The 16,754-nt window shown below is 37.3% G+C and overlaps 2 protein-coding genes across 3 annotated transcripts in view; one reads left to right on the top strand and one right to left on the bottom strand.

Moving 5' to 3' along the window:
* LOC106075197 (neuromedin-U receptor 2-like) overlaps window positions 1-16,754 on the bottom strand; it is a 181,631-nt gene that overhangs the window by 79,520 nt on the left and 85,357 nt on the right. For both annotated transcript variants that reach the window (XM_056025715.1, XM_056025716.1), the window contains exon 2: window positions 8,297-8,621. The gene's annotated coding sequence lies outside the window, so the exon portion shown is untranslated. The remainder of the gene's footprint in view (window positions 1-8,296; window positions 8,622-16,754) is intronic.
* LOC106052797 (aminoacylase-1-like) overlaps window positions 1-16,754 on the top strand; it is a 48,853-nt gene that overhangs the window by 11,582 nt on the left and 20,517 nt on the right. The window contains exons 6-9 of the mRNA XM_056025717.1: window positions 104-180; window positions 3,750-3,839; window positions 5,584-5,640; window positions 14,583-14,656. Of these exons, the coding sequence (XP_055881692.1) occupies window positions 104-180; window positions 3,750-3,839; window positions 5,584-5,640; window positions 14,583-14,656 (298 nt within the window). The remainder of the gene's footprint in view (window positions 1-103; window positions 181-3,749; window positions 3,840-5,583; window positions 5,641-14,582; window positions 14,657-16,754) is intronic.

Here is a 16,754-nt window from a genome sequence, read left to right as displayed (position 1 = left end):
ACTTGACCATAAATCAAGAAACACTTATATCACGCTTCATCGCGAAAGTTCTGAACCAGGCAATGGTATGGTAAATGTACAATTATTTTCACTGTCTTCATAGATATCTCGAAGCGATCAGGGAACTCAAACAGCAAGGGACTCAACTCCCTAGAACATTTCACGTGGTATTTGGCCCAGGTAAGCTCCATTTTGTCAATATCCTGTTAATTCAAGAAAGATGTTCTATATTTGTTTCATATTTCAAGGGAGGTTAACTATAGATACATTTGAGTAAAAGTATATTAGATATAAGAAAAGTTTTTTAAAAAAAAAAAAGATATTATTTGAAACAGTTTATAGTACACAAAATATATTACCTGATATAAAAAAAATAATTCAAAAATTATATATAGCACTGTAATAATGTTATCACTTGATATATGTAAATGGATATATCTAGAACTCTAAGCATTATGTATTATTAACTTTATATAAAATAAAAGATTGACACTTCTGTTAGTCTCGTAACTCCGCAGTATTTCGAATAATACACACATTTTTATGGCCTAATAAATTAACCTTTGAAGATGTTTACAAATTAATAAAAGCAATCCAATGTAAGGTCCCTCTAGCGATACTCTTGCCTCTGTGACTTAATAAATAACGATGAAAGAATCGCTTTTAAAATAGAAAGGAGGCTTAGTACTATCTGGACGGACTTCAGAGGCAGGAGCATCGCTCGGAAAAGTGCAGAGGTCCAAAAGATTTTGTAGAGATTTAAAAATTAATTTTTGGTCGAAAACTTTTCAAATCAGCCACTTTTGTGTTGATGTCCATGAATGACACATTTTCTCGAAGAGTTATCTTCCACCATTCATACAATTACGTAATGAAAGAGTGACTAGATTACATACTTCACTGGTGTTTATTATAGCTTTTATATAGCGCTACTTTCATGCTTATAGCAATCTCATTTGTGGACCAGTGGGGGGGGGGGGGGAGGGGGTATCTAGGAGTTGGTTTTCCGTGCTGCCTTTAGGCGCTCAGTAAACACTACTCTGCCCGAGTCGGGTGTCGAACCTCGAGCCCCCTTCTAGGTAGCCAAGACAAGCCAAGTTCATGCGCACTTAGCCTCTTGACCACGCTTCCCATGTTACACATGTATGTGTTTTAAGTAATCCTATCTCTTGAGTTAATCGAGGACGCTAGTTCTAGGCCAATCTCTAAGGACTTAGCATAGTTGAGTGGATGCCGAGCAAGTGAATGAAAACAACCGAGGACAGCTCGAGTTCGACAGGAACTCTGGATTCACGCATTATTCAATGGTCCAAACAATCAATCTGTTTGGCTTGGTTATAAAATCCTACTGTTGGCCACACCATCCCTAAAGAGGTCAAGGCCCCCCTGGCCCCCAAATCACTAGCTACACCACTGTTTATTTTTTCAATGTTATAAAGCAGTACCGATATATAAGAAACACAGTACCTTAAAGAACAGTGTTTTTATATCTGAAAGGTTTAATTATGAATACACAATGACGATAAAGTTATCTTCATTGAAACCTATTTAGTACTTGACAACAGGGGCGGACTGGCTATATGGGCAAACGGGCAAATGCCCGGTGGGTCGGAACCAAATGGGCCGGTCTGGTCGCGACCAAAGAAAAATTATAAATATATCGCAGAAAAGGGGGGGGGGGTTGGTTAAAAAAAAAAAATCCCCCTCCACCGAAAAAATCCTGGCTACGCCCATGATATGACATGCCATTTGTGGGCCGGTTTATATGGTAATGCTCGGGCCGATTTCGATACCCAGTCCGCCCCTGCTTGACAATGTGGACAAGTCACGTTATAAAATGCCCACTTCCTTTTATAATACTTTCATTGAAATTGAAACCTCAAATCTCTTTGCATTGTTATCACTAATCTTTATTATTTCCATTCTCTATTGTTCTCTCCCATATATACATGAGATGATGGCGTAATATTTAATGTAAATACGAATTTCGGACACTTATTTGGCCCGTTCTATTAGAGTATGTTATTTGTATTGTGACATTGTTTCTCTGTAAATATGTATTCAATATGCGATTTTTTTCTTCTAGTGTAATCCAATTTCACCTCGCAGTTCTTCATTGTCTGCTGCTTGCCAGAAGTTCGGCTTAAATATTAGTCAAAGTAAGACTAAGATACTAGTTCAGAACACAAATACTGCACCTCAAGTAAACATTAATGGCCAACCACTAGAGATTGTTGATCACTTTTGCTATCTTGGCCCCATCATATCCAACAACGCTCTACTGGATAAAGAAATTAACAACAGGATAGCCAAAGCTATGGGCATCATGTCACAGTTGCAGAAAAGAGTCTGGGACAACATATTGCTGACTAACAATACTAAACCTTAGTCTACCGGACCTGTGTGTTGAGCACTTTGCTATACGGAAGTGAAACATGGTCAACCTACTCATGGCAGGAAAAAAAGTTGAATGTCTTCCGCCTCCGATGCCTAAGACGGATCTTTAAAATAAGATGGGGAAGTGCTACGAAGAGCAGGGTGCCAGGACATCCGCTCTGTTATCAGCAGCAAAGGCCTTGGCTGGCTTAGCCACGTTCGTAGAATGCCAGTAGGTCGACTTCCACAAGACATTCTGTATGGCGATTCTTCTTCTTCTAGCCAGCTATTTTCTGCTGAACTGTGAGCTCTTTTGCAGACTGTGTCAAGGAAAAATAGTGTGCTGTTTTCTTCAGTTGTTCAGCACTGCCGTACAGGGTGTTAGTTATGTTGGGCTGGAGTGGTATTAGGGTCTGCCTAAGGTGGATTATGAAGGGGTATTCAAAAAGGATATGGTGTACGGTTTTATAAGGGTGGGCGCAGAGTCTACAAAGGGGGAGTTGTTTTGGAATTATTTTATTAAGATGGTTATTTAACAGAGGTGTGTGTCATGTCCTTAGTTGGCAAATTTGTTCTTTGCGGGGGAGGAAGTTAATACTGTCCAGTTTGTTAGGCATTTTTATTTCTTTGTACATGGCTCTGCCTGTGTTTCCTGTTGCCCATTGGTGAGCCACTCCTCTTTGTGGTTGTTGATTAACATTGACCTTAGGGTGAGGTAGTTAACAGGTCTATCTGGTTGTACCGTAGATGACCCTGCCTTTGAAAGCTTATCTGCCCTTTCATTTCTCATGACATCAATGTGTCCAGGGATCCACTGTAGTGTGATATTGAGAGGTGTGGCGATCTATTAGAAGGCAGAAGAGCCGCTGGTCACCCACTGTTACGGTATACGGATGTATGCAAACGCGACATGAAGCTCTTCAAAATCAACACTAGCAGCTGGAGAAAAGTGGCACTTGATAGATCCACCTAGAGAGAGAGAGAGCATAAAGGAAGGGTCTCGTTTTGCAGATGTCATACACAACAGAAGCAGAAAGGGTGAAAATGCAACGGCGCCTGGTGATTACATATGCCCAACAAGCGACCGCAGCTGTGTATCAAATGGCCTCTTTAGTCACACAAGAAGTTGCAAAGGGAAAAGATCTCCACTCGAGAAATAAATGCCATATATATATATGCATTGTAATTTCTAAACTTTATTTTATATTTATAATCTCTATTGTAATATCTAATCTAATATTTTTTTTAATCTCTACTCTCCATGTAATATAATCTCTAATCTCTAAGCTTGTAAAGTCTAGTCTCTGCTGTATCTCTAATCTCTGTATATTACATTGTATTGTGATCACTAATCACTATGTCTTGTTCAAAAGATGAAGAAATCGGTGGTGTACATGGAATGACTACATTCGTTCGGACAGAAGAGTTTAGAAAACTTAACATTGGTTTCGCCCTGGACGAAGGTGAGTCCCATGAAAGTTAACTCCTTTATTATCACGCTGCGTGTTATATTTAACATCTAAGTTTTCATTCGAATAGCGGGTTAGTTAAAGAGTTAATACAGTTATGTTTCTTTGGACTGGGCATATTCTTTGCTGCCCTTGACACATGGGGGGAGGGGCGCAGTGGCTGAGTGGCAAAGCGCTTCGGTTCCGAACCACTTGCCACCCACTAAGACCGCCTTTGACCATTTTCCAAAGACAATCTTTTTTTTTTGGTGAGCTTAATGGTGGTCAGTGTTACAGAGATGCTCCTTCACAAACTCTTTAAAGAGCAGCTCATGCTTCAGTCTGCTTTAACTGCTACCTACTTGCACAGTTTATATAGGCCTATATTTTAGTCAAAGTGATGTATGCTATCTGCTTGCACAGTTTATATAGGCCTATATTTTAGTCAAAGTGATGTATGCTACCTTCTTGCACAGTTTATATAGGCCTATATTTTAGTCAACGTGATGTATGCTACCTACTTGCACAGTTTATATAGGCCTATATTTTAGTCAAAGTGATGTATGCTACCTACTTGCATTGTTTATATATGCCTATATTTTAGTCAAAGTGATGTATGCTACCTACTTGCACAGTTTATATAGGCCTATATTTTAGTCAAAGTGATGTATGCTATCTACTTGCATTGTTTATATATGCCTATTTTTTTTTTTTGGCAATACAGTTATACATTTTTAAAAAACGTGTATTCAAATTTGTTTCACTTTGCTTTTTAAATTTAAATCAAACAAGGTCATTATCATTTCTATTTTTTTTTTGCGTTATATCACTGAAACTAAAAAAAAAATAGATATATTCTATGACTTGATTTGCAATGAAGAAATTCCGTTCCAAATTGTTTACTTCAAACGAATGCAAATATTTTTAGTTTTCTTTTAATTCCAAACATTTCAAAAAAGCTTGGCAGTGAGAAGTCGGATTCCGGGAAAGAGACGCACTCACCCTAACCTTAATGTCAAGTCACTAAACCTCTAAATTCACTGGTTATCGTCTTTGGGAAATACACTACGGCAGTAAACAAACCAAAGATCATTAAAGTCAGGTCGTTAAATTCACGCGCTAACACCCGAAGAACGCGCTGGAATATGTCAAAAGTCTTCCCAGCATGACCTCACAGCTGACACGCCTGTGAGACATACATTTGTAGTAGAAGCATGAGCAGTTTCAGAGATGTTAATTGGTTCCCATTGCTACTTTTTTTTGCTTAGGGAACATTGTTAGAAGCAGTTCCCCATTTAGACCTTGTGATCTCTAGGGCCGATGATGTCAAGGTCATCTGTTTCATGGTTAACGAGGGTGTCATGTGGCCAGCACAACGACCAACCGCTTTTAGTTTTCCCCCAACTTATGTCAGGTACCCATTAGAGCTGGGTTGACTCAGAAGATTCCGAAATAAAAATCCAAGTCTTCTCCAGGATTCGAACCGGGGACCTCCCAAGCGCTTTACCCCTCAGCCACCGCGCCTCCATGTGTTGTAATTAATATTCAATTTAAGGTTTTATAAGTTGACCACCCTTTTGCACAGGACATGCAGTTTGATTTCCTTTTGCACACGACACGTAGATTCATCACCTACTTTCCACCCGCGTATCTCCTTATTTACATAGCCATGTATGTCTATATTATTGTACCTTAAGTTTATGTCACAAATGTATAATGCAACAATGTCCAGGTCAGGATAATGTTTATTCATCCCCAGGTCTGGCCAGCAGCGAGGAACATTTCCGAGTGTTTTATGCAGAGAGAAACGTCTGGTGTAAGTCGATAGTTCTCACATATATACATTAGCCCCACTAATCTATTAGCTCATTTTATTTTATAAGAATATGTCACCCTTCTGCGAAGCTTACAATTTACGATTGTGTTACATGCCCAGCGAAGTGGCTAACAGACTTCGCTTTTCTCAATAGATGTCTGGTGCCCATTAGAGATTGAGGAATTTAAATCTGTCAAATACCCAATATGTTCTAACAAATACCCGAGTGATTTACTACGGATTCATCGTATTAAAACATAATTTTCAGACCACCACCCCCGCTTTAGTACCTACGCTAAATCTTGGTCATTCGCAGTCAATATTTATAGTTATTATAAACTATCTAACCAAACAAAGACTGAGTGAATGTTATGCAAGATTCGCCACCAGCAACAACTGAAGGCTGCTATTTAAAAGTCTACAGTGGTTGTCTTTTCGTCTATTGAAAACTGTGTAACAAATTAGAACCGATATCAACTTTATTTTCAAATACCATATCATTACGCTTGCTTCTTCTGTATCTAATGTAAAGCTAATGTCTAAATATCCATAGGTCATATAGTTATTAAAGTCGACAGGAATGTCATAAATGAAGGCTAATCAGGAAATAGTTCGCTTTTAGTGCTTACGGTGTAAAAAAAACAACAAAACAAAACAAAACAAACGTGTTTTTAATTGCATTTCAATGATTCTTATGGTTTTTCGCAATACAGAATTAATTTACAGAGCTCTTATGCCACAAAGTAATTATTATTGTTTAGGTAGCAACAGTGATCTTCAATGAAGCGTCCTTGACCTTGTTTCATCTGTTTATTTTAAAATCTCATATAATCCACCTTTTTAACTTTCTTTCGTTTTTCGTTTGGTTCCATTACATCGCACTCACTTTCCCCCATTTGCTTTCTCTTCTTTTCTTCTCATAGTCTATTTTATTACTTGAAACGATATTTATAAGAATACTTTTAAAACCAAAGCCTATCTAAGGGTAAATAACTGCTAATTACTGTCATTTATCTGAAACTTACAGGGTTTTGCTCCCTTTCTGTTATATAAAACAAAAGTAATTAATTAATACTTAATGATTAACTAACTGGTTAATTTTTGGATTGATTCGTGCATTGCTATCGATTATATAAAAATAAGTTTGCACAATTTTAACTTGAATGGGAAGTGGGAACAAGAAACGTCTTAAGACGTAATGACGGGACTAAATCCATATATATAATATACACATAATATATACATATTCACATCTCTCATCAAGTAGTAGAATAGTTGTGCAAAGTTCTAACTTGATCCGAGAATGGGAAATAGGAGAAAAAAAAAATATTTGTAATGAGGGGGTTAAATCCATATATATACATATTCACATTTCTCTTTAAGTAGTAGAATAGTTGTGCAAAGTTTTAACTTGATCCGAGAATGGGAAATAGGAGGAAAAAAAACCCATTTGTAATGAGGGGATTAAATCCATATATATACATATTCACATTTCTCTTCAAGTAGTAGAATAGTTCTACAAAGTTTTAACTTGATACGAGATTGGGAAATAGGAGAAAAAAAACATGTTCAAACTCTAAACCATACAGACAGACAGAGTTGATATAAGCTTTGTAAAAGCAAACAAAGAGAAGGTAACTGATTGGGCGGAGAAAGAAAAATCTTTGTCTGGAACTATAATGTATGAAATGGTTAAATTGTTACTTAAACAAAAAGTAAAAAAAAAAATAGAGTGAGTAAATATTTTCATATCTAGATCATAGCAAGGAAAATGAAAACATATTCACAAATGTCGATCAATTTTACGGCAAACTTTTAATTTCATGTGTACAATATTCACTTTATAATTAACCCAAAATCGATACAGGGGCAACACTCTTCCGTTTCACATCAAATTACGCACAGATAGTTCCGCATCAGTTCCCTGCCAAGAATAACCAGCGCATATATTTAAGTATTGCACTCTTGCGGTGTAATCATCAACAGTTAAGCTGACCTTAATTCTATAACAAACAAGATAATAAAAGGAGTTTATGTCACACATAAAGCTCATCGGTGGCCCCTCCTGGCCTGCTTCTATCAAGTATTACTTTCCACAAATTCACAACAAAACATATTAACCTAGAATCAAGAAATATAAAACCGACAGAGTTTGGAAAGAAAATAAGGATCCTTATCGACTTCTTTTGTTATACAGAGTGCGAATATTTTCGATCCCATATACCTGTTTAATAACATAAACTTTAGTTGTATAAATTTGTTTCTTCAATTCCGCAGAGGAGTACCACACGACATACAATACATGATCCGGTTGTCTTTTTAATGATGTTTATAGGTGAACCTCACAGTCTGTAAATCTGGCCGTGGCACCAACAAAAAGTGAAATCAAATGTAAACATTTGCTCGATATAAAACCTTAAATTCAAGAACTGTCGTTTACAACAGATATTTATAAACATATGAATATATAGAAAGAATTGCTTTCGAGGACCATAAGTAGATTTCACCCATAATTAAGAACCAGCTATGAAAACGTGACTCTAATTATTAAAACAATAACAACTGTCATATCGAGGCATGATTAAGGTCCCTTATTATAAGTGCCAATGTCTAAGGATAAAGAAAGACCCTGAGTAACAAAGTGAAGACAACTTACCAGATTCTGGTGTCAGAAGTACACAGTTCCAACATTAGCAATACGCTCAATCCAAGATAATCCGAAAAGTGAAATATCCAATATCATCAACGGTCGATGTATAATCCAAGATAATCCGAGAAGAGAAATATCCACTAGCATCCACGGTCAATGTATAATCCAAGATAATCCGAGAAGTGAAATATCCACTAGCATCCACCACTTATCTCACCTTTTTAATTCATTAATATTTCTTTTATAAATAGCATTCGTTCTTTGCTTTACATTGAATCCAGAGCCTGATATCACCTGGTTGTTTTCACTTGTGAGTGTTCTTCGTGAGACCCTAATGATAAAAAAACAACATAACTTCAATGTTAGTACCATAACTTAGTAAAACAAAGGGTTCAGGGGAGGATTGTGATAATGGGCAGGATGTGCCGGTTGGTTTAAAACTACCATTTATCCTTTTCCTCTTCTTCCTCTTCTTCTAGCCAGCTTTTTGCTGCTGAGCTGTCAGCTCTTTTGGCAGACTGTGCCAAGGAAAAAATAGTGTGCTGTTCTCTTCAGTTGTTCAGCACTGCCGTACAGGGTGTTGGTCATGTTGGGCTGTAGTGGTAGTAGGGTCCGCCTAAGGTGGATTAGGAAGGGGCATTCAAAGAGGATATGGCTTATGGTTTCGTAACTGTATAGGCCACACCTATAATGGGGTAGGTGTGTGTGGGATTTATTTTGTTAAGATGGTAACTTAACAGAGGTTTTGTGTCCTGTTCTTAGTTGAAAGAATGTTGATTGCTCTTTACAAAGCTTATATTAATTCAATCCGTCTGTCTGTCTGTCTGTCAGGATTTTTTTAAACGTTTGTTTCTCCAACTTTCATTTTTGGATCAATTTCAAACTTCGCACAATTGTTCAATTTCGATGACAACACATGAATCAATGAAAAGAATAAAATTAACCGATTAGTTAAATAATTTTCTTTATATAGAAAATGATGATAAAACGTGAAGTATTGAGAAATATGATAATAAATGTACGGTTCTTTCACTTACATAACCTTTTTTAAAAAGCATATATATATATATATATATATATATATATATATATATATATATATATATATATATATATATATATATATATATATATAGTGCTTGTTGTGGTGTGATTTCTTTCTATTGGTCACTTTTTTTTAGAGCTAACAATGTGCAGCTGGCGTTTATGGGTGGGGAAGTGGGGCAATGTCTGAACACAGATGATTTTGAAATTCAGCTCCAACTTTTTTTTCATTCCGTTGAATACTATACGTAATGCATGTTAGAGTATTTCCTCTCATCCAGAGCCTTTTAAAATAAAATAATGAACTAGCCAATTTTTTGTTTTAGTGTTAAAATGTTTGTTGCACGTACCTGTCTTGGAAAACTACGTTATGGAAATGAATGACTTGCGGTGGGTTGGGGTTAATATTACATGCACATATACACAGAGAAGCACAGTCACCGCTAACACACACACACACACACACTGAAATATATATCTCTAGAATGCGTTCCAAAGAGTGTCCTGTGGGGGCTGCCTGGAAGAGCTCTAGGCTTCCGTACCGATGGCGATTAGGAATTATAACTACTGGATTTTTAGAACGCCCCTGAGTCCACTAAACTTAACGGGTAGCCGACATACGTTTGAGGAAGTGAATGCGGATGGCCGTTGTGGTCACCACGTGACACCCTCGTAGACCTTTAGGCCTACAGCCTGGTTACAGCCATAACTATATAACCCTATAGAAATAAATTATCTTTACATCATCTGTTACTTTTATTAGGCTTCGTTAGTTTACAATTGGATGGCTGCCTGGTCGTGCGGTTTGCGCGCTGGACTGTCCTTCGGATTTATCGATGGTCGAGGGTTCAAATCCTGCCCGCTCCCATCCCCCGTCGTCCTGCGGGAGGTTTGGACTAGGAAGTAAACTATCTTCAACTCTGAAGGAACATACGAAACATGTAAAACATTTTACAAACAAACATTTTTACAGTAAGGGGCATTTCGTTTCGTGTATTTCGGGTTAAGTTTTATATAGCCACAAAAACATCGTAATATATAGCAGAGACCAGAATTGGTTATGGAATAAAAACAGTTAATATGTAAGCGTCTATGGAGACGGTCCAGTCTCGTTAATGAAGACGTTTTTGGATTCAATTTGGTGAGCGACCAAGTCCATTCGATATAGGAGGCCTCAACACTGCCCTGCAACGTCACAACGTGTGGGAAGTCTAGACCGATAGCTCGTTGCCAAGTTGTACAGACCTATGACGTGAAAACAAGCTATTGGTCTCCACTGCCCACAGGTTGTGACGTTGGATGTCTCTAACGATTGGTCTCGCGCAGACGGATTCCCTTCAGGGTTTAAATGTTTGAATGGTGCACACTCTATATTGTCTCATGTCTAGATTGTCTCATGCCTAGATTGCCTCATGTCTAGATTGTCTCATGTCTAGATTGTCTCATGTCTAGATTGTCTCATGTCTAGATTGTCGTCTCATGTCTAGATTGTCTCATGTCTAGATTGCCTAATGTCTAGATTGTCTCATGTCTAGATTGTCTCATGTCGGAGTTGGCCTTTCGCCTGTGTTCAGTTGGTTAGTTGGAATTAGTCATAACCCCCGCCTGAACATAGCCAACACTCAACTCAAGACACTGCGAATCAGAAACCCCATAAGTAACGAACCATGCTGAGAATTACTCCTTTAGAGCACGGAAGAGGAAGCGGGCAGTGAGTTGTAAGGTCGCCTTCTCCCCGTACAAGGACAGCCCTAATGCCGCACATGGACCAGTATTCTCTCTCTCTCTCTCATATCCTGGTCCCAATCGTCGTTCATGCAGAACTCGGCATCCATAAAGAACGCAAAACACTGCGAACAGATGCCCAAACAAACCTCATACATTGCAACGTGCCCTGACAGATTGTTAATTACACAACACATAAACAAACAGATTGAAAACCACATCGCAAGATTATCTTCCTAATTGTGTTCAGTTGTCAAGAGCTTCTCCCCCCGCTGTTCTACAGAACGCGCATATCAATCCGCTAACACCCAGTAATACCATCGGCTCTTAACACATTGCTAGGAATAATGGAACTGTCAGCGCTAGAATTGATACAAATAATCTTTTTTTTTTTAAATATATCGATAACATTTTTTTATATCATATGGACAATTATTATATGAAGAATATCGCTAGTAGTGCGGGCTCTAGATATCTAGTTGGGGTGGGTTTTTTTTTAATTTCACACCGCCTCATGCTGAGATATCCGGACGAATAATTTCCTTTTAGTTTGACAGTGAAATAACGCTTTGTTTTTATAACAAGATTGCGGTCAACAGGCTCAACTTTTATTTCTTTAATCAGTTAGATCAAATGATTCATTGCAATATCAATACAGGAGCGAGAGGTTATTGAATTAGGTCTTATCCTACCGCTACCCCCCCTCCCCCCTACTGTTTTTTCTCCCCACCTGGAAGAGTAATTCTATAACGGCTATCTTTCAACAATTTGTCTGCTGTCAGTAAGGCTATTGATAAGTGTCCAGTCAGATCAGCATGGCGGCGACCATCACTGATAGTGGCCATTAGCCGCCCCGATAGTAGCTCTGACAGCGAGTCACTACCGTCATCGATCTCGGTGATCGAAGAATGTCGAGAGAGAGAGAGAGAGAGAGACTGATTGAAGGGGGTCAACCTTTAGTCAGTAGTTCTTGTTACTGTGTCATCGCATGTTTGGAAACTTAAGAATGTGGTATAGTTAAATACAAAATAGTAACTAGGTGTTCCTAAATCACGAATATTATCTTAGAGTTACAGCGGCGTAGCAGGGTACCCATGGGTTCAAGAATATGACTGTGATCCCTCCTATTCGTTTTAATGTCGTTACGATGTGAAATTATTTTTAACAAAATGATTAGAATTCATAAGGTAAAGAAAGAGCTTGCACCATGGATCATAATACGTTTTGGATCCTTACAAACATATCAGTGTTTTTCTCAAAAAAAAACTGAATTTTCCCTTGCATATGTAATGTACTATTCTTGACATAAAACAGGTTTGTTCATTGATATTTAAATGTTTAATAATGAAAATATTTTAAGAATTTTCAAATGGTCCATATTAGAAACTCTATTAATAATATGTGACACAGAGTGTTGAAGCTGATAAAACAACATAGGGTACTGAGTATTACTAGTTATTGTTTTTTTTTAATTGATACCATCTAAAATCACTTTTAATCGTTACTTTTGTTTGGATAGATTAGAAACACACAATTTAGATAATTGCTAAAGAGTTATTTAACATAAAATGAATGCATAAAGGCGTTTTAATTCAAGTATTTCAAGTATTATGTTTTATATCGAGAAAATATTATTGTATAATGTCTACTTTGTCATTTATTCATTCAAGGGCCCTTGAAGACGCCCACTGGTCATGGAACATGGACCCGGGCGTTTAGTTGTAACTAAATACTATCGTGATAGTAGCAATTATACATAAATTACTGAACGATAATCTTTGGATACGATTGGATCTATTAAAACACTCAGAAAGACAAAAAGATAAAGGCAAATTCCTTGTTCCTAGTTTGGTAGGACAAATGTGTACAAATACTCCTTCTTCCCTAGCGCTATTAGAGCATGGAATGGGTTGCCTGAGCTAGCCAGGAAAACTAGTGACTTGGCAGAATTTAAGTCATTAGTTAACATGCATGACTAGACGCATGACGCGTAAGACGTAATCATCTTCTATTTGGAAGTAACGTCTGTATTTTATAAGATAGTTAAGATGATCAGATTAATGAGAAAAAAAATTGATTAGTTGTAGAGATACTATAGTGAGAGATACTATAGTGATACGGTTTTAAGCATTAAAATATCATGCTAATTATATTTACACGATAACATGTGTATTCACATAGACCTGTTATAATGACTTTTACGAATCAGTTAGTGCTACTTGACAACACAGATGTGACCAGAAATGTTGTTATTAATGTTCCAAAATCAAAGTTCAGAGTTGAATGTAATGAATATAATAAATAAAAAGATGTTCAGAGCCTGATGAACGTTTCAACCTACATCTGTCAACACTAATGACTTTGTTCATTTATGACAGTTATTAGGTCGCTAATAGGAAAGTTGTTAATGATTGCTATATGGACACTTCACTTGGTCTAACAATGTGAATAAGACTCACACTCACATACCAGCACAAACAGGATTTTTAAAAATCTCTCCAAAAGCTGTCCCAAAGGTACTTAGTTCCCCCCCCCCACACACACACACACACGAAGGTTATTCTCCCATATTTTTTTTTTTGGTGTGTATGACTTTGGCTAGTCTCTAGATCTATGCAGTGTAACATCAAGTGTGTCACAATATAGATTTAAGTAATCCTCATACTGTGTATCCCTACGACAGTCACTTCTACCATCTTTAGCATCAAACTTCTGGAATTATGGAAATCGTGGATCTACGACAATCAAACGCTTGGATTCACGACAATCAAACGCTTGGATTCACGACAATCAAACGCTTGGATTCACGACAATCAAACGCTTGGATTCACGACAATCAAACGCTTGGATTCACGACAATCAAACGCTTGGATTCACGACAATCAAACGCTTGGATTCACGACAATCAAACGCTTGGATTCACGACAATCAAACGCTTGGATTCACGACAATCAAACGCTTGGATTCACGACAATCAAACGCTTGGATTCACGACAATCAAACGCTTGGATTCACGACAATCAAACGCTTGGATTCACGACAATCAAACGCTTGGATTCACGACAATCAAACGCTTGGATTCACGACAATCAAACGCTTGGATTCACGACAATCAAACGCTTGGATTCACGACAATCAAACGCTTGGATTCACGACAATCGTCTAAACCGTCTTTAGCACCAAACTGAGCTAACTTTAAAAAAAAATAATGATAGCCTCTATTAATGAAATAATGATAGCCTCAATGTCTAGCTTTAAAATATATCTTCTGTCGTTGTATCTTCACAGCACCTATATCAACGAGAGTGCATTCCCTTTTTAAAGAACACTGCCATGTACATACATTTAGAGTAGTCTGTTATACACTTCTAAATATGAAAAGATTGTGTTTACCTTAATGAAGACACTCAAAATTAAAATACTCCGAAGTGAAAAGACACTTAACGTGCGTATAATTGTGACTGATTCTTAACACCTTACTTCCCCCCCCCCTTTTTTTGTGTGTGTGTGTGTCCTTGAACAGGGTTAGAGGTCACATGTCATGGGAATCCAGGTCACGGTTCAGCGTTCCTCGCCAACACTGCAGCGGAGAAGCTGGTAAGTATTTGTTTGGAAACATTTAACTTTATAATCGCCCCAAAATAAACTCCGCTTTTACTTATAGCTAGGTACAATGTAATCAGAGTTGGGGTTTTTTTTTAATTGCCCTAATAGCTTAGGATAATTTTACAAACCTCATTTACAAAGCTTATATCAACTCACTCTGTCTGGTCAAAATCTTGTACACGTTATTTCTCCCACTTATCAGTCTCTGATCAAGTTAAAACTTTGCATTATTATTCATCATCAAAAACAACACATAAATCATGAAAAAAATTTAATTAATTAGGGATAATTTAGTACTTATTTTATAGTATATAGAAAATGGGATATCTTACAGTATTGCACAATATGTCTATAATTGTACAGTTCTTTCCCTTACATAAGCTTGTATTTTTAAAGCAGCAATCTAGATTAGAATAATGGATCTAGTTAGAGATATACTAGTGATATTGTGTATTATTAAATTCAAAATTTAATTTAAAGATGATTAATTTAAAAAAAAGCAATAACAGGTCATACCAAAATTTTCCCTTTGTGTCCGATAAGCTAGTAAATTATTCCCGAAAGATATACATAACCATTCAAATTTCTAGGCACATCGTTTAGAGCCGTTTTCAAAATTCGTGATCATCCACCTGGCCACCCATGAAGAGTTTTCAAGCTAATAAGAGGAATTTAAAAAGAATTTAAAAGTTTCCAAATAATTTATTTCTTGGTTAAGTTTCTACCAAAACAAATCATCCAAAGTAGGTCATGTGACTGAAATAAGTAAGTCATGTCACTGAAATAAGTTAAGCATAGGACTGAATTAAATGATTCATATGACTGAAATAAGTTGCTTACACTACTAACGATCTTGTTGAACAAATAAATGATCAATATCGATTTTTCGTTCAATCAATATGGTTTCTACCTGATCTGATCAGTAAGAAATAAACAAGCATAAACACAGAGAGCTCTATAAAGATACGATTACATTTAGAAGGTGATTTTTTTTTAAGTTCCTTCTCGGGAACCGTAACTCTTCTAGAACTAAGCCCTATAGTCCTAGATCTAGTTTCTGCATAGATATTGATTTAAGATTCGCTTACACTCGATCTACTTGTCAAACCCATTCATGGAATAAACTTCCTTCACCCCAGCTGTCTCTTAGTTTCTGGTGGCACCTCAAGTAGGTCAAATCTCGTAACCTTTAGTCTGATCTGTTTTTTTTTTATTTAACCTCAAGGAAATGTGAACGAAGTCAGTGATGCACAAATTACGACCGGCGGGCCATATCCAGCCTGTGACGCGATACTGTCCGGTCCTTCTTAACTTATTCCCACAGAGCCTAATGAAGCCGTGTAGGATCTGGTTATATGGTATTTGTATTTTCGATGATGCGACCGTTGGTAGAAATGTACACAATGGGAAGACAACTTAAACGAATTGTCGGGCCGGTGATTAAAATTGTTTCCACCCAAGGCAAAAGACAGAGAGGAATGGAGAAAAACGATCAACAGATCATGTGTGGTGCCCAAACGGCTCAACAGACTAAGGGATAGGTCAAGGGGATGGCTCTAAGTCGTTAAGGTTTAAATACGGGTAGACTTAAAAAATTATTTATTCTCAATCTTTTAGAAAAGTATAGCCTGTAACATATTTTAAGTCTTAAATATCAAAAGCCGGTATAAATCCCTGTTGTCGTCTTTCCTGGTTCTGTTCCTTGCAGGAAGACTTTCGTGAGCTTCCGACGATCATGCGACATGGTCCTACCACGTGACTTTACCTCTCATTGACACTGTCAACATATTTATACATTAGTTAGACATTGCTCAACTATTTCCTACATGTTATCAGTCGATTAGCGTTCAATAAATTCAGCTTCGACGAATAGCGACAGCTAACTCTAAAATGCAGACAGGTGTCTCCGTTATTCAAGCACATGTCAACCGAAAACAAAGTGCGCATATTCTACGTTATCGCGAGTTGTCCCTCGTTGGTCGCGCAGATGTGCATGTCCAGTTTGACCTATTTTCATCTATATATATATTCCCGGTTAGATTTAAAGATTACATCCTAGCTCAACCTCCCGAGGCACGCCGGGGGTGAC

Source organism: Biomphalaria glabrata, chromosome 4 (assembly GCF_947242115.1).
Source record: "Biomphalaria glabrata chromosome 4, xgBioGlab47.1, whole genome shotgun sequence".
NCBI classification, from domain to species: domain Eukaryota; kingdom Metazoa; phylum Mollusca; class Gastropoda; family Planorbidae; genus Biomphalaria; species Biomphalaria glabrata.
This window is presented reverse-complemented; position numbering and strand designations above follow the sequence as displayed.